This window comes from Phascolarctos cinereus, unplaced genomic scaffold (genome assembly GCF_003287225.1).
Source record: "Phascolarctos cinereus isolate Bilbo 61053 unplaced genomic scaffold, phaCin_HiC Scaffold_3;HRSCAF=262, whole genome shotgun sequence".
Taxonomy (NCBI): Eukaryota; Metazoa; Chordata; class Mammalia; order Diprotodontia; family Phascolarctidae; genus Phascolarctos; species Phascolarctos cinereus.
The window spans coordinates 72,679,977-72,707,565 of NW_027555736.1; the positions used below are offsets into that span (position 1 = coordinate 72,679,977).

At 41.6% G+C, this 27,589-nt stretch overlaps 1 protein-coding gene across 1 annotated transcript in view; it reads left to right on the forward strand.

The window, feature by feature from the left end:
• The window catches only part of HPSE2 (heparanase 2 (inactive)), a 730,238-nt gene that overhangs the window by 399,116 nt on the left and 303,533 nt on the right, over positions 1-27,589 (forward strand). Inside the window, exon 4 of the mRNA XM_020996755.2 lies at positions 27,089-27,262. Coding sequence (XP_020852414.1) covers positions 27,089-27,262 — 174 coding nt within the window. The remainder of the gene's footprint in view (positions 1-27,088; positions 27,263-27,589) is intronic.

Consider the following 27,589-nt stretch of genomic DNA (forward strand, 5'->3'; position numbering starts at 1 on the left):
TATCATCCATTCATTGCCACCTGCTGCCAAAGGTGTTTGCTTATGGCCTGCTCACAACTAGCATAGTTCCCTGTCTCTTGGTGGTGAGGCTACAGATCACCTGGGCCCGTGGTTTTTCCAAAGCCATCATGATGTCTGTAGATTTACATTGTAGGTGTATGTGTTAGGAGCACCTGTTGCTACTTGTTTAATCTTCTCTGGTAATGAGAAGGGACAGCAAGCTCAGCTGGTATCATTCATATAAGCCGTGATAACTGGACCCAATCACAAGATGCCTTCCACACTCTGATGGGGGGCAGCTAGGTAGCACAATGGATAGAGCACTGACCCTGAAGTCAGGAGGACCTGAGTTCAGATCTGACCTCAGACCAAACACTTGACACTTACTAGCTGTGTAACCCTGGGCAAGTCACTTAACCCTAATTGCCTAAAAAAACCCACCAACTCTGATGGATATGATATGGGAATGCTGAAGCGGCAGGAGCCACAAACAGCTGTTTATGCCCTACACTCTCTACATATCTAAACATCATCAGTGGTGGAGGGGATCAGACACCACAGGTGCCTTCATTTCATGCCTCTCAATTTCTCTTGGTAGCTCCTCCAAATGTACCTGTTGTGTCCAGGACTTTTAATGGACTGATGCCTTAACACAATCACCATATCATAAATATAGCTCCAGTTGTTTCTGAATATCTTCATCATAACAAAATTCATCTGTTCTAAAAATCTGAAAACTCACCTTGCAACCAGGATGGTACCAAGTATCACCAGAATAAAAAAAAAATTGTTGAGGAAAGAAAACACAGACCCAGCACTGCTCCCGGGCAATCAGTACACAGACTAAGAGTTACAGAGATGCATCTTGGTCAAAGAAGGTGCTTAGAAAACCCAGAACAGACACCCAGAGACTTTCCTGGGACTAATCCTCTTTGCACAAACAGCCAAATATACCTAAAGAACTTATTGTCCATTGTCAACAGACACTTCCCTTAGGCCTGCTTAAATGTTCTGGATAACATGGGTGTGCAGAGGCACCCAGCCCACATGGTACAAGAGGTCTCAATGTATTTCTCCTGTTATCTCCATGGGGCTTCTCTAATGACAGTGCTAATAGCACCTCCCCCTTCTCCTTGTTCTTTGGGAGGGTGTGTGTGAGAGACGTATTCTGACATGTTCTTGGGGAGAATTGACATACCATTTTGTTCACTGGGATGCTGCAAGGCTGACAATGTCTTTGCAACTATCTGCTGTTGCTCCCACAGGCATGGCCAACAATCTTCATTGCATTTCAGTGCTCAAATGTTGAGCACTCTTATTTCTTAGACCTTTCTTCTCTTTAAAGGTTATTTGGTGCTAATGACCACTCATTATTTCTTCTGCTCCTCTTGGAGTTTCAGGATTCTGCCCAGAGGAGTAGTCTACCAGCTCCTTTACTTCTTTTCTTGTGATTTCCCCACTTGGGGCAGAAACTTGATTTTAAAGACTTTACTTCTTGGGGGAGGGGGAGGTCAGAGGGAGGATTTCACCTCACCCTTGCAATTGAGGTCACTCAGTCTCCCATACTCAGAGTAAGGATATCAGATCTTCTTTCTTGGCTGTCTTGTGTCAAGATTCTAGTCATTATAGTAGTGTTTGGGGCTGAGTATGGCACCACAGATATGTAGCCCCTGTTGCTAGGATGGCTAAATAATGTTGGTGGGTCTCTTAAGTGCCAGAGTTCTGAGCTATAAGCAGTCAGGTATCTGTATTCAATTCAGCACTGGTGAGGTGAGCCCCTAGAAGCAGAGAACTATTACCCTGACTACAAAAAAGTGGAGCAGGTTAAAGCTTTCATGTCAGTCAGTGTTGGAATCAGACCCAAGAGTGGCCACCACACTTTCAGGCTTTAGCTCAAAAGCAAACAAACAATAATGAGATGTGGGCAGGGGTTGAGGCCATGACTCTATAAGCTAGTTTCAGGAAAGGTGCACCAACTCAGTCATGCACCATTCAAGGTAGAAATTGTGCTACCCTTATTGGTGACAGCATCTTCACCTCCAGAAGTATTTCCCCAACTCCTTTCTCTCTCATCTCCTGGTTCTAGGATTCCTGGAAATGGATCTTTTTTGCTTGTTCACGTCGAGATATATTCCTCCCTTCCAGAACTTCCTTTGATAGCCTGAGCTTTAGAACTGACCCTGCACAGAATTAATGTGACGTAGGCTTCATTCTGCCCCTGCTGCCCTCCCCCCTCATCCAGCTTGGAGGAAGGTTGAGCATCCTTACCTAAAGGATCAAACCTTATCTTTCTAGTAGTTTGGCTACATGCCATAACCTCTCTGTTTAAGCCCATGGGAACTGGGAGTTCATTATGAAAATGAATCAAACAAACAAAAGATGCCCCAACCATGAATTGCATTTGACTACTTCTGTTGCTTTGTTTCTTTCTTTCTGTTACTCCTCTCTGAAATTACCTCTTCGGTCCTATGCTCTGGATTCCTGCTTTTCTCTGGGGCCCAACTTACTCACTTCTCTGTTACCTGTTAGTATTTTTAACCTTCCTCCAGTGGTGCATAACCTTCTGCCTTCAAATTTAATTAGGCAAATATGTAAGAATGAAAGCCATTTCCCAGTAGAACTGCAAGCCAGCAATGATCATATAAAAATGTTCCACATCATTAATAATGAAAAATGCAAATTAAAATATTCTGGGATTTTACCTCATACTCATCAAAATGACAAAGATGACAAAAGATGCAAATCATTGCTTTTGTATAACTTCTTTATTGCAAGACAATATTCAGTGTTTGGGGGAGGAGGGAGTTGGATATTGGGAAATTACTGGCTCTGAAGACAAAAGCCAGGAATCAAATCAAAGGCTTATTTATTTTAAACCTTTTGTTTCTTCTGCAACTTCCAGTCACTACACTCTCTCTACTTCTTCCAGACAAACTTCTCTAATGAGAAATCGATACTCTGCCTCCATTTCTTCATTATCCACTGTCTTCTTAAATCTTTACAACATGACTTCTTCTCCAACTACTTTATTGAAACTGCACTGTGCCCTACCTCTAACAAAATTCCCATTGTCTTTAACTTATTTAGCTCTCCAATATTTGATACTTTCAGCTACCCCCTGCCTCCTTGAAATATTTGTCTTATGTATCTCCTCTAACACTGCTTTTTTGTGTTCTCCGTGGTTTCTTGCCCTGTTTTTAAGCTGCTGATCGCTCCCAACAGTAGGTGATACCCATGGCTATTTTCATAAACAGATAGAGCTGGGAGGAATCTGAGATCATGTAGGCTCTATTTTGGCTTTGGGGCTTCGGAACAGCTTGGCATCAAACACTCACAGGTCGTTTTTACCTTTAACCAAACAGGTATTAATTTGTCCTCTGAACAGGACCCATAATGCCAGCTCTCAGAGCCCTTTTTCTGACTCTGCCTTACTTAGAAATTTAAATTTGTGTTGGTTGGGTTTTTCTGGTTCCATGGTATCCATTTCAACTCCAAGAAGAAAGATCATATGGAGTTACAATCTTAATAGATCCATAGTGGATGATTCACTAATTATTATAAATTTCTAATTTTCCCACCAAACTGTCTTCTTTTGTCCAATCCCCTGTCCTTTGAAGCCAGGATTTGTGTGAAACCCCTGGGTTTATGCCTAGTTGCTTAAGATTTTCCAGTAATCACCCTAGCAGAAGTTTATGGGAATTTTTGAGTTGTATTTCTATCAGAGTTCTCCCCTTTCTGACCATCAGAAAAAAATACCACACCAAACAGCAACAACCCTTAAACAGAAGTTTTTGACTAGATGTTTATAGTAGTGGTTTCCTCATATTCTGGATCCTCTGTTTTGGGGTGTGTGTGTGTGTGTGTGTGTGTGTGACTGGGGCAATGCTTAGTGCGTGGGCATTTGTATCCTTTATATATGATCACCCCTTCCAGTTATGTGGCCATCGTTTCTATGAGGTCTCCTCTTAAGTAGTAGAGTGAGAGAATGTTGTTCATCCTCTTCCTTAAGCTCCACCCACCTGTACCTTCCATACAAGTTGAAAAAATTAAGAAGGCATGGGCAGATTTTATGACAACCTGCTTCACCTTACCCAAGACTCAGGTTCAACACATAGGAAGAACTTTGGGGAGTGGGGGCGAGGAAGAGCTACCTTCAAGGTGTTACTGTGCAGTATTTTCAGAGCATTAATCTTCTCATGTGCTCTTTGACTGCTCTTTCCGTTTTCTAGATGAAGAAAATGAGACACAGAAAAGTTAGATTGTTTGCTCAAGGTAGAAAGAACTGGGATTTAATGTCACAGTTCTCTACCCTATAATAGGCCACTACTTCATCTGCCTACCCCATGGGATGCAGTAGCTCTTTGGTGCCTAGCCATGTAATGGTTGCATTATGAACATGGTGGTTCTATCCTGATGCAGGTACCCCCTCCTATGTCACTCAAGGTCCAGGGTATTTTGGGGGAGTATATCACATTCCCCTTGCCTCGAGTCCTTTTTGGGGAAATTAAGACCCATAGTCCAGCCCTTCCTAGCTACAAATACATTGGTCACAGTGTATGGAAGAAGGGGAAGGCACCTTTAATTAAAGACAGCCAGGAAACATCCTCTCCTATCATTTCTCAGTAGAATGCAGGTTTCTTGAGGACATAGATTGTTTATTTTTGTCTCTCAATTCCTGCTGTTAAAACTGTTGAATATTCTCTAGTGTCTGCAGTTATGGGAGTCCAAAGCCTCTACTTTGTGGTTTCCAAAGTCACTTCCTGGTTGAGGGAATCTTTCATCACTTTGTGACCTTCTGAGCCTCAGTTTCTCCACCTGTAAAACTGTGATAATAATACTTGCACTAATCTAACATATGGGTCTAAAGCATTGTATTTTAGAGGCATCATGAAGTAGTAGATAGAGAACTTGCCTTGGAGGTGGGAAGACCTGGATTCAGATCCTGCCTCTGACCCACCGTGGCTGTGTGACCCTGGGCAAACCTCTAGGCAGCTCTCAAAGACTTGAAGTTGCAGACAAGATGCTAACCTGCACTGGTAGAGGAAGTTTGATCACTGGGGAGTTCCTATACCTATGAAATCACAGGTTGAATCTTAACTATCTACTCAGGGTTATTGTGGGGTGGGGGGAACCAAATAAACAACTTTTAATGTGCAGCTATGTTAGAATGTTGTTGTTGTTATTGTTTTCATTATTGCTATTAGAGGCAGTTGGGGTTAAATGACTTGCCCAAGATCACACAGCTAGTAAGTGTCTAAGGCCAGATTTGAACTCAGGTCCTCCTGACTCCAGGGCCAGTGCTTTATCCGTTGCACTACCTAGCTGATCCTAGTTATTATTCTTGACAGTTCTATAAATTTTTGTTTTCAAAATTATTTATTTTTACTAATATTAAGGATAATAACAATACTGGGGACTACTACCCACTTCTCTCATTTTTGCTAATGCAAGTTTTTACCACATGATTTGTTCACAGACAGATTTAGAGTATGAAGGTCCTGAGTTCAAATCCTGGCTGTGTCATTTATTGTCTTTAAGACCTTGAACAAATTACTTACACTCTCTGTTCCTCAGGGTTTTTTTTTTTCACTTGTAAGATCAGGGAGATAGACCAGGTAACTGCCAAGATCCCCTCAGACTCCATGACTGTGAACCTCTGAGCCTTCAATGGCGTGCCCACTCCCATGAAATCTGTGTCAAAGCCCTCTGATGAAAGAATACTGTCCAGGAGACCTGGTTCTGGTACTCACAAATATTACCTCACTTAACCTCAGTTTCTTCATCTGTACAATGCAGATAATAATATTTGCACCATCTGTCCCCATGTTAGGAAGAAAGCATTTGTAAACTGTAAAGCTCTAGATCAGAAGAAGCCCTTACTGGCTGGTGGGGCCTCATGGCTCCCCCTGACACTACATGTACAGCTTTGCTCAGAAACTCTGAGTATTACTAGGAAGGAGCCCAGGAATTTCCTCTCTGTCAGAATCTATGGCTAAAACTTTATTTCAAGAGAGAAGCCTGAGTTTATTCAGTCACCTCCACAGAGGGTGGGACTAACCATCCACAGAGTCTTTGTGATTGGTCACGCCACAAAGTGACTGCCTCTTTTCTGATTTCACTGGGTATATGGGTTGTTGGGAGTCTTGTCAGTAACGTCACACCCAGGATAATTATGCCTCATCCCACTCTCTCTTCCCTTTCTGACATCCCTCTCCCTTCTCCGTCCACTCAGAAAAGGACAGGGTGTCCTCCCCCAAACTGAGGGACCACATCCAGTCACCCTGCTTGTCCCCTTAATTCAATCTATATACACTCTGCAAATCCCGGGGCAGGGGAATCTATACACAGAACAGGTAACCCTGATTTTGCATGTGTCTGTGCACACATGTGTTTCTGCATTCTAGATCAGTGATAGAATGGTTCCAGGCTGACCTAGCATGAGAGCAAAAGCAACAAACAGCTTAAAGAATTCTCCACACAATACTGACTTTGCAGAATGCATGTGCTTTCTATCTATGCCTGGAGCTCTCCGATTGTGGAGAGAAGAGAGGAGTCAAGTGCCTGACAGTTCCAGACTGCTGATTTTGTGTGTTTATTTGTTTTTTCACCCTTTCCCTGGTTAAAGGAAAAAGGAAAGGGGGGTGGGAAGTATCCGAACACTTTAGTACTCCCTCAGAGATATTTCAGGCCACTGGCATCTAGAAGTGCTGGCCTTTGGTCCTGGTGTGTGATTAGAAGTCCCCATTGATAACACACTTCAGGTGAAGGTCTATCATAGCTTTATACATTCAGAGCTAGGAGAGACCTTAGAGGCTAGCTAGCCCAGCCATTTCATTTTACAGATGGAAATGGAAGCCCAGATTGATTTTGGGATTTGAATAAGGTCTCACAGTACCACTCGGTGACAGAAATGGAATTTGAACCCAGGATTTCTGGATTTTTCCTATGCTCTTTCCATTGTACCATACTGCCTTCAAGGTCTACAACACAGCAGTCCATAATTTATGCACCATAAAGAAGGAGATGAAGGCGATGTGGGGCTATGGACAAGGAAGAATAAAACCCAAGTGGGATGTTGTGCTTTATTTTCCCCCAGGCCCAGAATGCAAGTTTTCTGCCTCAGAAAGAGGGGCCTATACCCTGTGGTTAATGCTCAGTGCTCATCTGCCAGTACTGTTACTCAGAGGATCCTGACATTTTCCAGATATCTTTGCAGGGAAAACAACACCTGATTTCAGTTAAAACTGCAGCGTCTGCCCCACTGCTTTTCCCAGTCCAGCCCCAAACCTCACCAAGGCAGTGACGGCAAAGGGGATGTAATTATCCAGCAGAGGGGGGTGGGATGGGAGCAGGAACCTCCAGAGAGCATCCGTCAGCATTCTGGGGTCTGATTTTGTGACTGAATTCCACTATTTCTCCCACAAATATAACACATACTGACAATGAAGAAAGAAGGAGAAGAGGGCTGACACCATCATTAAAAACACAGGGTGTCAGGGGTTGTATGTGTGTGTGTGTGTGTGTGTGTGTGTGTGTGTGTGTGTGTGTCTGTATACATGTGCATTTGTGTGCTGTGAGTTTGTTTTTCTGACAGCTGTAACTTTCTTGTTTTGGCTTTCTGAAATCACCGAGGTAGATGTAGCAAGTTAAGCACTTAGAATTTTGCCCCTACAAGTGCCAATTAACATTGCCAAGGAGGACCAAAAAGTTCATCTGGGAAGTTAGGAAACCTCTTGCTCTCCAGGAGAATAAGGACTCACACACGCAGTCTGATTACACCATAAACCTTGTTAACTTATACACAACCTTCAATGCTTTTCTTTTTTTACGTGTCTGAAAGTTTATACAGAAGATAGTCCAAATTTCCAAACGTTAAATTTAATCCATCTTTGTGAAGCAGAGAATGAGGATGGCCAAAGATTATAGCTGAAGGGATTTAAGTCAGATTCAAGCTAACCTAACCTTACCTAAGGAGGGATAGGCAATATGACAGACTCAAGAGAAAATTTCCTTTTTTGGAGATATTTTAAAAAACCCAGGAAACTTGTTGGAATTTTGAATTTCTGCATAGTTTGAGGGTAAGACCTGGCAACTGAGCCCTTCAAAGCATTCCTTACCCCATGCCCTGTGCTGTGCCCAGTACAAGATGGCAACTTAGGCAGATGCAGTAGCAAGGCTTCCCCATCCTTCCAGTTCCCAGTGGGAATACAGAACGTGAACCAATCTGGAATGTTCTATGCATGCCATTAATTTCCTTCAATGAGAGGTACTTTTCACTCAACTCTCAAGTAACCTGGCAAGATTTGAGATGCAGACTATAATAAGTTAAAAACCACCCACAGTATGAGACACTCCATTTCTCCAGTGCATTTGGGATCGCATTGATGTTGTTATCAACCCTAATCAGGAGGTCTTGGTAAATATTTAACTATGGGGCTCTCTGAAAAAAATGCATGCAGGACACATGCTTGATCTGCATCATTAACATTGTTTCAGTCGCTTCCGGTAGCTTAGATGATCAACAAAACAAATGATAGGTAATATTTGCTGATTTCTGAGGTGTAAATCCTCCCAGTGAAAACCTAATAATCTATTCTCACATGCCAATGTGAGCAGGCCTTAATGATGCAGACTGCAACCCATCCATTGGTGTCTATCCTGCGTAACTTACATCTATGTTCTCCCACAAATTCACCATTTGGAGTTTACTCAGCGTGCGGAGGCCCATCCTTTTGTTTTCTTTTTTTTTTTTTAACATCATCAGAATTCCTATGGAATGCATGTAATCTTTCCATTGGTTGTCCCTTACTCTTCCTATTAATTTATCGATTTCTCTCATTACATCGTATTACATACTAGTAGAATCAAACTCAAATAGAAATGAAGCCACTAAATCATATATAAGGATCCCTGTGGCAAAAATAGTGACTTAGAAAACCACAAATTAACATTATTTATATTTTATTGTATTTTTATTTATCTTGTTCAATATTTCCTGAGTACATTTTAATCTGGCTTGGCCCCACTTGGCCCTGGGACTGAATTTTTGACACCTTTGCTCTGCCCCACTCTAGTGTAATTCCTCATGTCCCACCTGCTCTCTACCACATTCCTCTCTATCCTTCTGTGATCTTCAATTTCAATTACTTGGAAACTATGACTGAAAGCCGTGCCACTACCAAAGAAGGAAAATGGTGTTTGAAAAATAGTGTGTTGCAATATAGAGGATGGATTTTAAGTGAAAAAAGACTTGAAGCCAATGAGCCAATTAAAAGACTTAATCAAAAGTGTAGGTAAGAAATGATGAGGGACTGAACTAGGGTAGTCGCTATGGGTGGAAAGATGAGGATTTATGAGAGAGAGAGAGAGAGAGAGAGAGAGAGAGAGAGAGAGAGAGAGAGAGAGAGAGAGAGAGAGAAGGAAATGGCAAGATTTGACAACAGATTGGATATGTGAGGTGAGCAAGAAAGGATTACACCAAGCTTGCCTGCCTGGATGACTGGAAGACTGGTGGTGCCCTCAAGAGCAGTAGAGAAGTTCACAAAACAGATTGGTTTTGGAATAAACACAGGGACTTCTTTGCATATGTTGGGTTTGAGATGATGTGCATTTTGAACTATTAATAGGTAGTTGGTAATATGGGACTGGAATTCAAGAGAGAGACTGAAATTGGATAAATAGACCTGGGAATCATCTTCAGAAGGTAAATAATTGAATCCATGAAAGCTAATGTGATCACCAATTGAGAAAAAGTGTGGAAAAACATAGAAAGAAAAGAGAAAATGGCTCAGGGCCGAGCCTTGGAGACCATTCATGGTTAGTGTCAGGGCATCAATGAAGAAAGCCTGAGAAAAAATAGATATAGATACAGGAAAGCAAAGCACTGGCCAACTTTCATTCCATTCTTCTGGAAATGGAGAAATCAGATGAGAAGAAGACAAAAGAGGCATCAGAAATCATCAAAACTGAGAAACCAAACACAAAAGAAATTTGAGCCTGTTGATCAATTCAAAAATGAATGAGGCTAGAAAAGCAGATACTAACATGAGAAGACAGCAAAGTCAGGTGACACTGATAGTGGCTCTTGGCAGCCACATTTTAAAGGATGTAATCAGCTCTTTTGGCTCATGCCTTCTGGCGATTAAAGGAGTTCAATATTAGTAGGTTTTAATATCACCATAGAAGCATGATGCTAGGCACCCTGGCACTTAAATATTATGAAAGACTGTAAAGATGAGAAGGAGCCAAGCTATGAAAGGCTTTAAATGGCCAACCAAAATGTTGCTATTTCATCCATTTCATTTGCACATCTGTATATACTGTAAATCTATACGTTGATGTAATTCATCAAGGAAGCACACTAGCTCTGAAATCAAGGACCCTGGGTTCAAATCCTACCTCTGACACTCACTACCTCTGCAGCTTTGGCAAGTCATTTAAACTCAGGAGTCAATTTTCTCATGTGTCAAGCTAGAGTTGAAGTCGATGACCAGCTTTAAGCCTTTGATCCCATGATCTTTCTCATTCTGTGTAATTCTTCTTTACATCTTTCTATAAATGTACCACAGAGGATCCACTGAGAATTCTGGAATCTTTGATCTGGGTCTTTCAATAGTGCTGATGGCATTCAGCATCTCAAGCAGAAGAGAGAAGAAGACAGATGGTAGGGTTGACTGAGGGTTGAAGATTAACAGGGAGTGACTAGTTTAAGACAAGGGGACAAGGGATCCAAGAGGACAACACATAGTTGAAATTAAGGTCTGGGAAAAGAGGAATGTGAGGCCAGAATAGAAGTGATGTCATGGGAAAACAGAAAATTATGAAGTATGTGAAGACCCTGGTGATGATGAAGAATAGGTTTAGTAGGAGTGAGGCAAAGGGGAAGAGAGAAGAACAGGATATTATATACAAACAGAGGAATTTCAAAATTCAAGGTCATGGAAGTGGCAGAAAGAAGAAGTAGGGCCCCTATAGGCATGTTGAGAATACAAGGGGCCATGAGAAGTAGTCCAAGAAAGTGATGCAGAGAGGAGGGAAATCCCTAGAAAGAGGAGGAAAAGGGAGTTCCTAGTTGGGAGAAGTATGTAATGTTGAGTATTAACAATTTGAAGACAACTTGTACTGAGTATTTTTTTAAAATTTTTGCTTGAGATTTCCCTTAAAGATCTGTACAGAGAATGGTACAAATTTTTTTCCAACAGTAATGCAAGGCCTGTGAAAATGTGATGGAGTTAAGCATATACCAACTTATCATGCATGGTGCAATGACTGGTGGAAAGATTTCCTCCTACCGTGAAGGGAACATAAGTCATAGAAGTGGAGGATTTAGAATTGGAAGTGACCTTAGCAATTGTCTAGCATAATATTATCTATTTTAACTCTCATTTTACTGTGTGACCTTGAACAAGTAATTTCAGCTTTCCAGGCACTGAAGAACAGAAGACTGGGGGGTGGAGGGAGGAGAGCACAAAGAGACATGATAATTATTTTCAAATATTTGAAGGGCTATCCTTGTCTGTTTGACTCCAGAGGGTAGAACCAGAAGTGCTAGATGGAAGTTTCAAAGACGAAAATTTAGACTCATATTAGGAAAAATGTCCCAACAAATAGAGAGAGAGCTACCCCAAAGTAGAATGGGCTGCCAGGACCCTCACTGGAGGTCTTCAAGCAGAGGATAGATTATTGACCAAATATTTGTTGCATATGTTAGACTGAGGAGTCCTTTTTCAGATACGGTTTGGACTAAATGGTCACTGAGTTCCCTTCCAATTAAAATTCTGTCATCCTGAGCTTCTGTGGCTGAAGAGATTCAACACTTGGTGACCAGGCTTCTGGTGATAAATCTTTCTGATTTTAATTAGGCTGATCCTCAGATGACAGACATAAATAATGATATGAGACTTAAATTTCAGACAATTAAGACAATAGCAAGGCTGCCACAAAACAGTACATGATTCATTGCTAACTGAATGGCACACTCAGTAGTTCACAGAAGGGCTTTTTAGGCTTGTGACATGTGTTGGAAGTCATAGCCTTGCTCCATAGTGGGAATAGCTGCATCAGAATCGCTCTGTGAGGTTTGCTAGAGATAGGCTTTAGGCTAACAGGGAAGCCCCTGGAAGATTTCTTGCTAGAGGTGCCATTTGAGTTGGGCATTAAAGGCTGGATAGGAAACCAGCAAGCAGAGGTGGGAAGGAAGGATGTTTCAGGTAAATGAAATAGCATGGGCAAAAGCATAGGGGCAGGAACGTACTTAGTTTTAATACTTGAATACTATTACATCTAGCTGGACTACAGTATGGTGCTTAGGGCTGGAAAAGATCAGTTGTTGAAGGGATCAACTCTTCAAACCTCATGGATAAACTGACTTCCTCCTCAATTAGGATCTGTTATTCCCATTTGAATGTAGGGATAAATTATCCTGGTCATGGTTGTGGGAGCTAGCTTCCAAATCCAATCTGACCCAACCATTAAGTCCCTATTATGTGCAAGGCAATGTAGTAGGTGCTCCAGAAAAGCCAAAATGAAAAACAGCCCTTGATCTCAAGGATGTTAAATTCTATAGTAAGCTAGAATATAGAATCTTACTAGCAGCTAGAATGTCTGGGTCCTCTAGATACAATCATTCAATCAACCAAGCATTTATTAAACACCTACTTTGTACCAAACACATTGGTAGGCTGTAGGGCTACAAATACACAAGTGAGACATTCCCTGTCCTCAAGGAGCTTACATTCCACTGAGTTTATGTTGCATGCTCTCAGATAAGTAAAAACAGGATAAATAAACAATAAATGTACGTTGATTGGGGGTGAAGCACTCGAAGGAATGCTTGAACTGAACCTTAAAGGAAGCCAGGAATACAAGGAAGAGGAAGGAAAGCATTCCAGGCATGGTCCAGAGGTAGAAGATGGAATGTCATATAGGAAGCATAAGATGCGTGAGGGAAGTGTTAGGGGCTGTCCTGATTGAGGCCAGCATTCTATTAGTTCATTTTCAATGTTGGAATAGAATGAGGTACTCTTAAATCATTCAACACTTCACAAAAGGAGGCTTATATAACCATGGCATAGAAGATACTCAATAAGGCTACTCCAGCACCTAGCTTGAGTAGACTTGATCCCCCTTTAGAAACACATCTGGTGAGAAGGTCAGTATGTGGTCACTCATACAGACTTGGGATAGATTTTGGGATATTTGACAAGACTGAAGAACTCTTGGTTGAACAGGAAGCCATGTCAGTAGGTGCCAGAGTCTACCAGGAAGCTGCATCTTAAATCTTATTCCTATGAGACAATCAAGGCTTTAAGATAGCTCTGTCTTTTTTTTTTCAGGGAAAAAAAAAATTAGCCTAACCCATAGTGAGTATAAGAGAAAGAAGATAAAGGGAGATAGCAAGCATTTATTAAGCACCTACTATGTGCCATGCACTGGGCTAAGCATTTTACAAGTGTTGCCTCATTTGATCCTCACAACAGCCCTGCAAGATAGGTGCTGTAATTGTACTCATTTTACAGGTGAGGAAACTGAAGGAGATAGGAGTTAGGGGACTTATCCAAGGTCACACAGCTAGTAAGTGTCTGAGACCAAATTTGAACTCAGTTCTTCCTGATCCAGGACCAGCGTTCTATCCACTGTGCCACTGTGCCTTTCACAGCAAGTGGTGTGTCATCAGCCTTGAAAAGTATGCTGGAGCCATATTCAAAAGGCTTTAAACGCCAAACAGAAAAGTTCTTACTTTTATCTTAAAGGTAATTGGCAGGGGCAGTGGGATGAAGAGGAGAGCAGGACAATATGGTTGGACCTATGCTTTAGAAGTGTTTGGTAGCTGTGTCAAGAATGGGTTGGAGAGGAGAAAAATGGCTGCAAGGATCCGATTACAATGTCTCTTCAGATAGCATTAGACAGACTCCTTCATTTTATTCTCTAACTCCTCTTTTTTCTCAATATGTGAGGTGCATCATCTGTACTTTCATTGCTCATTAGGTCACCAGCTCTCATCCTAGCAACAGACTTTGACATAAGGCCAAGTTTTTCAGTTTCCCCATTATCACTAATGGCATTTAAAATGGATGAGCCAGAAGCCCACCTCTAAGTCAATGTGTTTGGCTCCTTCCTAGCAAGGTTGGGGGGGTGGGTTATTGTGAGCTTCAGTTCTAGAGGAAGATCCCTCCTTATCATTACTGGGACTTTGTCCCTTCACTTTACAGAATTTAGGATATGTAGCAGTCTGCTTGGGGGCAGTTAGATGACTCAGTGGATAGAGCGCTGGGCCTGGAGTCAGGAAGAACTGAGTTCAACTCCAGCCTCAGACACTTTACTAGCTGTGTGACCTGGGTAAGTCACTTAACTTCTGTTTGTCTTAATCCACTGGAGAAGGAAATGGCAAACCACTCCAGTATCCTTGCCAAGAGAATCCCATGGACAGTATGTTTCATGGGGTCGCAGAGAGTCAGATGTGACTAAGTGACTGAATAACAACAGTAATCTGCTTGCAGACTATGATACTTAACACCCCCAAAAACAGACAATATGAAAGTGTCTTTTTGTATGTGACCATCATGCCTTGTTGCATGTGTTTCTGTCTTGTTCCTCCAACCCATGTTAATATTCCACTGTCTGTGTCCAACGCATTTATCTATCTTAAATGTAAATTCCATGAGAGCAAAGACCATGTCTGTCTGATTGCACTCAGTACCCAAGTGACTAATATAATGCCAGTAAGCATGGAATGAGGACACCCTCCCTCTTCACCCCTTCTCTCTGCTTCTATTGTCTCAGCTGTTTTCAGGTCCTCTCTCTACACCAGATTCTTTGGAGAGATGCCCCATCACTCTGCCCCCTCCCTTTTCTTTCCTTCATTCCTGCGCCCTTCTCAACTCACTAGAGAGCTGGGGATGTCCAGCCAAAAGTGGTTCTGAGTCAAGAAGTGTGCTCCCTGCTAGAGCATGTGAAGATTTATTTCTGGCTGGATGGGAACCATGCCAAGTCACTGGTTATAGTGTTTTCATGACACCATAAGAGCTATCTTCTTTGGAAAACATCTTTAGCTGGGACTGAACAAACTTGTTTCCATGGCAGCCTTAACCCTAACTTTTTTTTTTCTGGAACAAGGCTTAAGAGTCTACAAGACAGAAACGTACATATTGTCCTGTGGTGCTGAAATGAGCCATGTTGTGGGAGTGCACCCCAAGCTTAAGAGACAGAAAGACTTGGAGATGATTTGAGGGTGGTACCACCCAATGCCAGAGAAGTCAATCTCTCTAAGCTCTTCTCAGCCTCCTTTATGACCTTTTACCTCTGTAGGACACTCTGTGCTTTTCAAAGCAGGTTCACACACATTATTCACACAGATGTTAAAGTAATTTTCCTAAAACACAAATTGGACCAGGTCACTTACCACTTCCCAATGTAGCCTTCAGTGGCTCCCCATTGTCTCTAGGTTAAATACAAACTGCTCAACTTGATGTCTAAAACTCTTCCCAATTGGTTTCTACCAGTCTACCTTTCTAGATTTATTGTGCATTATTCTCCTTCATATACTGTATATTCAGGCCAGACTGTCTTGCTTGCTGCTTCCTGAACTCATTGTTCCATTTCCTGCCTCTGTACTCCCTTTGCCCATGCCTGGAATTCATTCCCTCTTTCCCTATGACTCTAGGAAGCCCTGGTGAAAAAAAAAAAGGGCCAAGGTCTCCCACTGCTTCTGGGGCCATATCCAGTCTTCCTGGCCTGTGTCTTGCCACTGGACTCTGATGACTCTGGAGGAGAGAGTGAGGCTGGTGACTTTGCACAGCCCTGCCTCACTTAAATCCAACTCACTTGCAAGTCAAGATATCCCCCTCCTGATGTCATTGGTCCTCTTTGAGAATGAGGAATGAATAACAACAACAACAGTAGGAAGGCCTGGCTTCCTTAAGGCTCAGATGATATGTCGCCTTTACTGAAAGTGTTTCCTGATACCCCTAGTTGTTAGTGTGCTCTGTGTTCTCAAATAGTCACGTCTATACTTATCTGTGCACATGTCGTATTGCCTACTCTCCCGCTTCCAGTAGAACGTAAGCTTGTTAGCAGCAGACACTTCTTGTTTTGTCTGATTGGTATTGTTTTTATATCCCCAGCCCTAGCGCAGTGTACCTAGTACATGGTAGGGAGCTGATAAATGCTTGTTGGATTAGATTGTCTTATCTGAACTGCATGAAGACATTGGGTGATAGGAGGATAGGTATTATTGTTACTGTTATGACTAGTACTAGTAGTATAGTACTACTGCTACTACTACTACTACTACTACTACTACTACTACTACTACTACTACTACTACTACTACTACTGACCTGCAGGTGTTTGATTAAAAAATTCAAGAACAGAGGTCATTTTCAAGTCTAACCAATCCGTTTGACATCAAAGAAAGGACTAGAACTCAGGCTTCCTAAATTTTTAGTTGTTATCTTTTTACTGCAACTGATTTAATAATCCTTTGAGTTCCCACCCCATTAAATAGCAATCAGTCAGTGAATATTTATTGAGTACCTGATTCCACATTTCTTTAGAGAGGACTGTTCTGCTTTAGGTCATCCAGGTTTACAGCGTCAGGAAGCTTCTGAATCTTCCCTCTTCATCGCTCCTTCCCTTCTCCAGTTAGTTGCCAACCCTCATTATTTCTGCCTCACTAAAATCTCTTAGACCTTCCCTTTCTTTCAATTCACATAGCCATTATATTGAACATTTCTTGCTCAGGCGATTTCAGAAGCCTTCCAGTTTGACCCTCAGCTTCAAATCTCTTCCCCTCTCTGCTTCATCTTTTGCATGGCTGCCAAAACCATTTTCCTAAGGAATAGATCTGACTGTGTGACTTACCTGCTCATGAATCTTCAGGGCACTGACTGTCTCCTTGGCTCTGCCAAATTGGGCCATCTTTTGTCTTGATTCTTACCTAGGCCTTAGTTATGAAAAGGACATAGCCTTAGACAAGCTGAGAGCTGGGAAAGACCTTAACCTAGAAAAGCCAAGGTCACCCACTGAATTTTGAGCCACCTCCAGTCATTTTGACCTTTGACTTAGATGACTCTGAAGGAGAGAGTGAGGCAGAAGGCTTTGCTCAGTTCTTGCCCTGTGGCAAGTCAAGATATCATCACACTCATGACATCATTTGTCCTCTTCAAGGACAAAGGATGAACAGCCATCGACTTTAGGATACGTTGCACACTCTTCAGCTTGGTGTTTACAAGCCTCTCCTAGCCTGGCTTCAGCCTTCCTGTCTGGATTTTTTCAGTAATATCCCCCTTTGCGCAAGAGGCAGCATGGTCTAATGAATAGTACACTAAACTTGGATTCAGGAAGGCTTAGGTTCCAATCACAGCTCAGACACTCAATAGCTATGTGATCCTAGCCAAGTCACCTAGCCTTTCTTAGCCTACTTCCTCATGTGTGAAGTGTATCAAATGAAATAACATGCATAAAGCATGTTATAAACCCTTAGTTGTTACATACATGTTTTATTACTAATATTACTGTTATTACAGCTGCACATTATTTTGCAGCCAAATGGGCTTACTTGTCCATCACATCTGACTTTCCATTTTCCATGTAAAACCATCGTACCTCTGCACTGTCTTGCATGCCTATAATATATTTCTTCCTCACAACAGCCTTTCAAAATCTTTTGCTTCCTCTAGGCTTACCTCAGGTACCACTTCTGAAGAGAAACTCCCTTTGATCACCCTAATTGTTAGTGCACTCTCCTTTCTGAAGTTATTTTGTATTTACTTATTTGTATGTATCTCTGTAAATGGTATGTGTCCTCCCTCATCCCCACCTACGGTAGAATGTAAGCTTCTTAAAGGCAAAGGTTACTTTTTGTTATTCTTTGTATATTCAATGTCTAGGACAGTACCTTGCATATAGTAAGTACTTAATAAACACTTCTTGGGTTGACAGTTCAATCAATGATTGTGTGTAAAGTACTGTGCTATATAAGATAGGATGACTGCCTTCAAGTAGCTTACAGTCCAATTGGGTAGGGGTGGGTAGCCAAAAATAATATAACTTAATAGACAGTAAAAAAGATATCGCAAGTTAATAAATAAGTGTGTGCTGTATTCATAAAATATTCAAAGGCAGCTGACCTCAAAATCACTTAAATCTGTATTTGGATCTAAGTACAGTAGGGGATGTTATTTTAAAACCTTTAAAAATGTTTTTAAAATCCTATTCCTGTCATCCAGACTCCGTGTTACTTTTCCTAAGTCACATTCTTGCCAGACTTTGAACAGCCTTCAGAGGGTGAGTTATACTCACTGCCAATTCTGTTTTCCCATAAACCTATTTAAGAAATAGGGAAGTTTGGTAAAAGGAAAGATGTGAAGTTCTATTTTGGTCCTGGTTAAGATATCCCTGGACATCCTGTTTGAAACGTCCGGTAAGCATTGCAGAGCTAAAGCTCAGGGGAGAGGTTGGGGCTGGATATGTGAATCTGCGAGTCTTCTACATATAGATGATAACTAAATCCTTAGGAGTTAATGAAGTAACCCAGATAAGAGTGTTGAAAGAGAAAAGGGTTCAGGACAGAGCCTTGAGGAACACCCAGAGTTAGGGGGCATGATATGGACAATGAGCCAGCAAAGGAGACTGAGAAGGAATGGTCAGACAGATGGGAAGAGAATCAGGAGAGAAGAGTATCATAAAATCTCAGACGGTGTACAAGAGAAGAAAATTGAGAGGCTGCCAAGTTTGAGGGAGTATCATTGTAGTTGTCAAAGTCCCCTTGTGTGAGAGAAGGATTTGAGAAGAAGAGAAAAACAGTGAGCCAGGTGCTATACTACTATGGAAAGGAGGAGAAACAACCTGTGGGTGATAAACATTAGCCACCATGATTTGAATAAGGTTAGAAATTTTTGATAACGTGAACTTCAAAAGAGGAGAGGTTGTTGAAGTATTATGGCAAAGAGAGTCTAGAAATGACAGTAAGGAGCAAGGAGTATAGGCACTCCTCCCCCAGTCCTAGTGTGTCAGGGTGTGAGGAAACTTGTAGCCAGTGTCCCGGAGGATGGAGAGGATGGCCAGGGATGCACAGTTGTCTGGGGACTTGGCAGGGAGAGGAGAGGGCTGAGCCTAATCTCAAATTCTGATTCTCACCACTCACCTACAGTTCTTTTCTAACGTTACCATTCCCCTACTTCTCAAATCCATTGGCCTTTTTTAGTCCAAGATTTCTTAAACTCTCTGTAGCACTTGTCACTGTCGACCTTCACTTTTATGGCTTTCCTGCTCTTTCTGACCACTAACTCATCCATGACTACTTTCTGTCTCCCTGTTCTGGGCTGGGAATGACTCAGGCTAGTTCCCGAATAGTTTATGGTTGATATTGGAACAAAATGAAACACTCATCAGCCATTCATCAGTGAACAAAAGCAGATTTACTTAGCCATAGCAGAAGAATGTTCAACATTGAGGTCACCTTGAGTTGATACAACTGAGTTGCCAAAGTTGCACATCATTTTCTAATAGCCAAGCAACAGAGAGAGTCTGGAGCTATTTTATGCCTATTTTGTTCAAAGGCAAACAGTCTTGAGTCTTTAGTCCTTGGAAGCCAATCAGATCTTGAGGATGATTTCAATACTTTTCAAGGAAAAAATTATCCTAACTTTCATGGGGATAGGGATCAGGATGTTGTCCTTACCATACCCTCTTTCTACTAATAACAACAACAAATCCAAAAGTCTTGGCAGGCTAGAACAAAAGTCCAAATCTAGTATGAAATTAAGAGGGGATAAATGTAAAGTTCTATACTTGGGTTCAAAAAATCAATCTCTCACAAGTTCAGGATAGAGAATAGCTAGATGAAGGGTCATGTAAAAAACTGTTGTTTGTTGTTATGGTTGTTGCTTTGTTTTTGTGAATTTTAAATTTAATTTGAGTTCACAGTATGGTATGGAAGGCCTAAAACCTACTTTGATCTTAGGCTATATTTAAGAGTGAGAGAGATAGTAGATCCACCATTCTCTGCCCTGGGCAAACCATATCTGGAGTATCGTGTTCCTTTCTAGAGCCAGCATTTTAGCAAACACATCGATTTGAAGAGAATTGTCAGAATGGAAAAAGCCTTGAGCTCATGCCATAGATGGAAGAGTTGAAGGATTCATGACAACAATGTTCAAGTATGTAAGGGCTACAGTGTGGAATGGTGATTAGATATGTTTTTCTTGGAATCAGAAGTCAAAACTAGTAGCAGTGAGAGTCAGATTTAGGCTAGATATAATGATAATAACAACAAAGTCATCCTGACAACTAGAGCTTTTCCAAAAGTCTAATTAGCTTCCTTAGGAGGCTGTCGTCTTCTAGCAAAGGCTGATGACTCTTTGGAGATGATTTTCAGTCTGAAACTGGTTGAAATGAAGGACCTATGTGATTTCTTCCAAGTCTAAAATGCTGGGAATAATGAGCCCCCTCTAAGATTCAGTCCTAAATCTTCTGCTCTTGTTTTGCTACACTGTCTCCTTTATAGATCTCATCCATTCCAATTTATCATCTGTTTTTGAATGACTGTCAAACCTGTAGCTCCAACCCTGAGCCCCCCACTGTGTTGTCCTCCATTAACTCCATTTGTCTACAGGACATTTTTCATTTGGAAACACATAAAAAAATACCAAGTCTACTCAATTGGGAAGAAGACATAGCTATTGGTACCCTCTGGTGAGATGAGTAGAAAGTCTGATATCATAGACCTGCCTTATTTGTGGGGGGAATTTTAGCCATTTAGGGACAGCAAAACTACTTTCTTGCCTAGCCCTAACTATGCTACCCTGGAAAAGACTGGGGGTGAGAGGAGGGAGAGATCAAAGCCATACTCTTTGGGAGAAACTAGGGAATGATTCTCCCTTTGTCTTCTATGCACTTTTCAGTTATTTCCTTAGAAGATCCTTCTGCCTATGCTCTTCCACTATCTTAGGGAGCCAGTAGAAAAAGAACTAATTAGGAAATAAAGATGTAAGCCCTTGGTCCCGCTTTCTTAGCAACAAATTATGTGACCTTGCACAAATTACTTCACCACTCCCCTCTGGTCCTCAGTCTCCTAATACATAAAAGCAGGTTGTTAGATGAGTTTGTCTCTAAGGTCCCTTCAGACTCTGGGTAGCTCCTTGAAGGTGCAGCCTGGCTGGGCATGGTGGCACATGCTTATAGTCCCTGATGCTGAAGAGGGTGAATGTGGAGGATCACTTGAGTCTGGAAGTTCTGAGCTTCAGTAAGGCTAAGCTGTTTGAGTGTCCACACTAAGTCTGGTACCAATATGATGAGTCCCTGGGAGCAGAGGGCTACTGGGCTGCCTAAGGAAGGGTAAACTATCCTAGGTCAGAAAATGGGGCGGGTTAAATAAAGCTTCTGTGCCCATAGGTATTGGGATTGAGCCTGTGGTGGCCACTGAACTTCTTAGTTGAGTGAAGTAAGGAGACCAAGTCTGGAAAGGAGGGAAGGAAGGAAGGAAGGAAGGAAGGAAGGAAGGGAGGGAGGAAGGGAGGGACAGAGGGAGGGAGGCAAGAAGGAAGAAAGGAAGGAAGAAAGGAAGGAAGGAAGGAATGGAGGGACAGAAAGAGGGAGGGAGGAAGGAAGGAAGGAAAGAAGAAAGAATAAAAAGACAGAGAAAGCAGAGGCTGTTTGTCATGGAATTCCAATGCCTTGCCCATAATTATTTAATAAATGCTCCCTGAATGAACAAATGAATGAAGGGTGTGTGTGTGTGTGTGTGTGTGTGTGTGTGTGTGTGTGTGTGGTACAGACATAGTCCCTTCTCCTGAGGATGTTATAATCAGAAGGAGTTTGGATCTAATGAATAAACTGTGTGTACCTCCTGCTTACTAAATTCCTAAGCAATCAAGATGTAGTAGATATTGTGCCACCAAAGCTATTTCATTGTTTGCCTTGAATTCCAATTATTTTCCTCGTTGAATATTTATTTACATGGCAATATATAGTTTGTACAAAAAGGTCATCAGAGTAATGAAATTCATGGAGCTAAGATTCAGAAATAAAGATTCAGGCTAAGCAGTGAATAGCAGATTGGGAGTTGAGATACACAGAATGGGGAAGCTAGGCAGTACAATGGATAGTACACCAGGCCTGGAGGCAGGAAGACTCATCTTCCTGAGTTCAAATCTGGCCTCAGACAATTACTAGCAGTGTGACCCTTGGCAAGTCACTTAACCCTGTTTGCCTCAGTTTCCTCATCTGTAAAATGAACTGGAGAAGGAAATGGCAAGCCACTCCAACATCTTTGTCAAGAAAACCCCAGATAGGGTCATGAAGAGTTGGAAATGACTGAAAAATGACTGAACAACAACAAAAATACACAGAATACCAGGAATCAGACCATTTCTCTGGCACAATCTGTCTTGCCAAATCTACAGGCTTTTAGTAGTGGCAACTCACATTCCCTGTCCCCTCATTCCTCCTTATCATCATCACCATCATCATCATCATCAACAACAACAACAACAATGAGAAGCATTTATTAAACACCTATTTTATGCCAGGCCCTGCGCTAAGTATGGGAGACACAAGAAAGGCAACAAAGTCCTTGCTATCAAGGACCTCACAGTCTAATGGGGAGACATCATGCAAACAACTGTTTACAAATGAGATCTACATAGTACACAAGGAAAATGAGGGGTAATCTCAGAGGGAAGATACTAATGGAGGTGGGGGAAGCCTGAAAAAGGCCTCTTGGAGAAGGGATTTGAGCCGAATCTTGAAGGAAGCCAGGAAAGCCAGGAGATGGAGACGAGGGAGAACGTTCCAGGTGTGGGGACAGAGTGAACAGATTTGCTTACTTTGCTGCACCTGTTGGTCTATGGCTGCTACACTGAAGAGTTCTGTTTAATTAAGGACAGGGATGACCCATCTAATAGACTATAAAGGAATTCATTCATTTCTTTGTTTGTTAATTCCTTCATTCATTCATTCATTCATCGACTCATAGAATCTCAGCCTTGAAAGGCAACTTCAAAGTCACGTCATCCAACCCACACCTGAAGCAGAATGCCTGTTAGTTACGACATCCCCACCAAGTGATCACCTGGCCTCTGCCCGAAGACTTCTGACGATCAGGAACTCATTTCTTCCCAATGCTACCCATTTCACGTTTGGATATCTCTCATTGTTAGGGAGTGTTTTGCTTATACCAAGCCAAAATCTGTCTGTCTCTCTGCAAATTTCACATATTGCTTTTAGTTCTGCCCTCTCAGACCGAGCAAAACAAATCTGATCCCTCTTCTAAATACTTTAAATACTTGAAGATAGTTCTTGTCCCCATGCCCCCAGTCTTCTTCACTTTAGGCAAACATCCTCAGTTCTGTCAGCCAGTCCTTATATGGCATGGTTGTGAATCCCTCTGCCATCCCAGCCACCTCCAGCTTATCTGTGCCCTCCTAGACCTGAGTACAAAGCCCCAGATGTGGTCCAAGTCAGGTAGGACTGACACTGTTTTGGGTGCTAGTAATTTAGCCCAAGATTTATTTTAATTGTTTTAGTTGCCGTTGTTGACCCATATTGAGTTGGGGTCCACTAAGACCCTTAGTTGTTTTCTTTGTATGACACAAACTGTTATCAAGCCACTGCCATGCCATTCTGTACTTATGGAATTAATTTTGGACGGGCGGGGGGGTCGCAAAAAGAAGCAATTGAGGTTAAGTGACTTACCCAGGGTCCCACAGCTAGTGTGTTGTGTCTGAGGCCGAATTTGAACTCAGATCCTCCTCACTCCAGGGTCAGTGTTCTATCCACTGCACCTCCTGGAAGCCCCTGGAGTTGATTTTTTTGAACTTAAGTGTAGGACTTTATATCCATTTCTGTTAAATTTAACATATGAGATTCATCTCAGCATTCCCAACTAGTAAGAACTTTTTCTTATCTCAATTGTCATATAACCCTGGGGTCAGCAAACTCAAGCCTGCTGCTTGTTGTTGTACAAGCTAAGAATGGTTTTTACATTTTAAAATACAATAAAACTTTATTTGCAAATGTAAAAACCATTCTTAGCGCTCTACTCCACACAAAAACAGGCAGTGGGAAGATTTGGCTTGCAGGCTGTAGGTTGCCAGGTTGCCGTCTGTGATCTAATACATTCACTATGCTCGCCAGCTTTTTGTCATCCGTGAATTCATTAAGCATCAGGCTTTTACTTAAATGTAAGTCCTTGATTTTAAAAAATGCTTTAGAGAACTTAAGGAAAGATCACTGGGGCATGGCACTAGTGACCTCCCCCTATTTGACAATTATCCATTGATTGCCATCTACTGGTTATTTCAGCCAGTATTGCATCTATGTAATGGTACCATGTCTTGTCCACGTCTGTCTGTCTTGTTGCCAAGGATAGCATGAGAGACTTTGTAAAATGCTTGACTGGAATTAAGCAATACAGCGTCTATGCCATAGATGGCATAGGGCAATATGGTATTACCCTGTTCTATCAATAAATAGGCCTATCTATCTATTGGAAATAGAAGAGAAATGAAAGCTAGTGTAGCATGGCCCATTCTTGATGAACTCATGCTGGCTCAGAGTGATTACCATTTCCCTTTCTAAATATTCCTACATCATCTTATTAATAATGTGTTCTAAAACTTTGCCCGTGGTTGAAGCCAAGGCCACCAGGCTATAGACAAGAAAATGACTCCCCTCTTTTCCAGTTCAGTGATACCTCTCCTGTTCACCAGAGTATTTTAAAGGTCACTAACAGGGGCTGAGCAATGGGATCAACAAATTCTTATTCTTACACTACCCGGGAATGTAATTTGCTTGGGCCAAATGACTTGGACTTCATCACTCAAGTGAAAGTGTTCTCACCAAACCTACCAGTGATCTCTTGCTTGCCAGATTCATTGACCCCTTTTTCAGTCCCCGTCCTTTTTGACCTCCCTGTACCTTTTGACATTGGATCTCTGTCTCCTCTTGGGGACTCTGTCTGGGAGTTTTGTGGCATTGCTTTCTCTTGTCTGGTTGTTCTTTCTCAGTATCTATTTTTTAGATCATAACACATGTCCTGCTTTTCAAGACTTCTAGATAAATACAGGGAATAAATACTTTTGCTCCCTACCTTAAAGGACTGTTGTAAAAAAAAATGCTAATTCAGAGGCAGCTAGGTGGTGCAGTGGATAGAGGACTGGCCCTGGAGTCAGGAGGACCTGAGTTCAAATCAGGCCTCAGACACATAACACTCCCTAGCTGTGTGACCCTGGGCAAGTCACTTAACCCCAGTTGCCTTAAAATGCTAATTTTAAAGTTCCATATAAATGTGAACTAGTTTTTTTTTCACATTTACTTAGCATTTTGTGGCTCAGAATTCAATTGTATTTGAGTCAAACCACCAGAAATTTATTAAGCACCTACTGCATGTGAAGTGTTATTCTAGGTTCTAAGGATATGGAGAAATAAATGAAATAGCCCCTACCCTCAAGGAACTTACTTTCTCTTGTTCTCTTTTTGTAAATCTAGACTTCCCAACTCCAGTCCGACAGTGCCTTTTTTTTTTTACAAATAAGAAATAATTATTGCACTCTCTTTCTCAGTGCAGTACAGTGGAAAGAATTCTGCATTTGAAGTCAGAGGGACTGGGTCAAATCCTGGCTCTGCCACTTGCTACTTAGTTTGACTTTGAACAAGTCACTTAACGAATCTAAGCCTTGATTTCCTTTTCTGTAAAATAGAGACAGTCTATTGAATTGCTTACTAGCTGAGGGAGATGGAAGGGAAAGGAAGGAGGGAGAAAATTTGGAAATCAAAATTTTGTAAAAAAAAATGAATGTTAAAAATTGTATTTACACATCATTGGAAAAAGCAAAATAGTATTCAAATGGAGACAGTCACACTAGTGTTTTAAAGAGGTGTTATGAACCACAAATAAGTCACTGTACATATAGCACTTTGCTGTGGGCTCCTATCTATTTGAGAGATACTGTTATTAGCTTCCTTTGATTTCCCAAATACCTTCTTCTCCATTTTTTTATGCATTTGTCATGTGTTAGTATTATATTGTATATATTTGTGTTTATATATGTATATATATTGTTGTATATATTTGTATCACATTGTTGGGATGGGGGTGGGTGTCACAAAACTGGGACACCTCTCAACCAATGACTATCAAATTCCAACTTTTTCCACCCCTTACACCCATGACTCAGACTAGCCAAGCTTCAAGAAGGCAGAAACTTGTATTACAATAGGGGTAGGGATGGGGATTAGACCTGTGATTTCATTAATATAGGAACTCCCAGATAAGTAAACTCCCTCTAGTAATGCAGACTAGCACATTCTCTGCAACTCACAGTCTGATAGAGGTTAAACGAGTTTCCTCAAGACAGACAAGTTTTTTCCAATCCCCTCTAATTCTGTTGAATTCCCTGTTGATTATTTCCAGTTTATCCTATATAAAGCTGTTTGTACGTAATTATTTGCATGTTGTCTTCCTCTATTGAACTGTGAGTTCCTTGAAAACAGAGAGTGCCTTTTGCTTTTCTTTGTGTCCCTAGAACTTAGCAGAGAGCCTGGTATATAATGGTTGCTTAATAAATGTTCATTGCCTGTCACAGGCATAACTTGAACCCAGGTCTTCTTGGTTCTGAGGCCATTTCTCTAGGCACTATGCTCTATTGCTCCTCTATATTATGGTAGCCTTTAATAAATGCTAGTTGGAAGGAAGGAAGGAAGGAAGGAAGGAAGGAAGGAAGGAAGGAAGGAAGGAAGGAAGGAAGGAAGGAAATAATCATTTGTTTGCCAGGCACTGTGCTGAGTGCTTTACAAATATTATCTCATTTGATCCTCACAACAACCCTCGAAGATAGCTATTATTATTATTACCATTTTGCATTTGAAGAAATTGAGTCAGATAATGACATGAACCAAGGTCACACAGCTAGTAAGTATCTGGATTCAGATTTGAACTCAAGTCTTCCTTTCAGGCTGAGAGCTCTAACCATTGTGCCACCTAATTACCTCTCAGTTGAATCCACTCCCTTCTTTGAAATCCTTGACCTCTTCCTCTCTTATGGAATTTTTGTTTGAGAATTACAAGCCTTCCTTTGCTTCTTCCCAGCCAGGTCTCTAGACAAACTCTATAACTTCGCTGATTGCTCTGGGCTGCACCTGATCTTCGCCTTGAACGCACTGCGACGCAATCCTAACAATTCCTGGAACAGCTCGAGCGCTCTGGGTCTGGTTAAATACAGTGCCAGCAAAAAATACAACATTTCTTGGGAGCTGGGCAATGGTGAGTAAAGATGTAGTCTTCTCTGCTCTGAAAAGGTTGAGGTGGAAAAGTGAGGACAAGTTGGTGGTCCTTCCTATCGGATTGTCACCTGGGCATGCATCAGGAAAACACAACAGATGCCTCTTCTTTAAGAGGAACTCCCCAGGCCTAGGATCCAAATAGCCTGTTTAGCTCAACCCACCCTTGTGGAGTTACAGTCACTTTTATGCTTGGATCTTCTTGCTTGAGTTTCCTACTAGGTAGAACTATGATTGTTCCCATTTGACCGGCAAAAAAAACTGAGGCTCTAAGAGGTTGCAATCACTTTTAAACTTGAATCTTCTCACT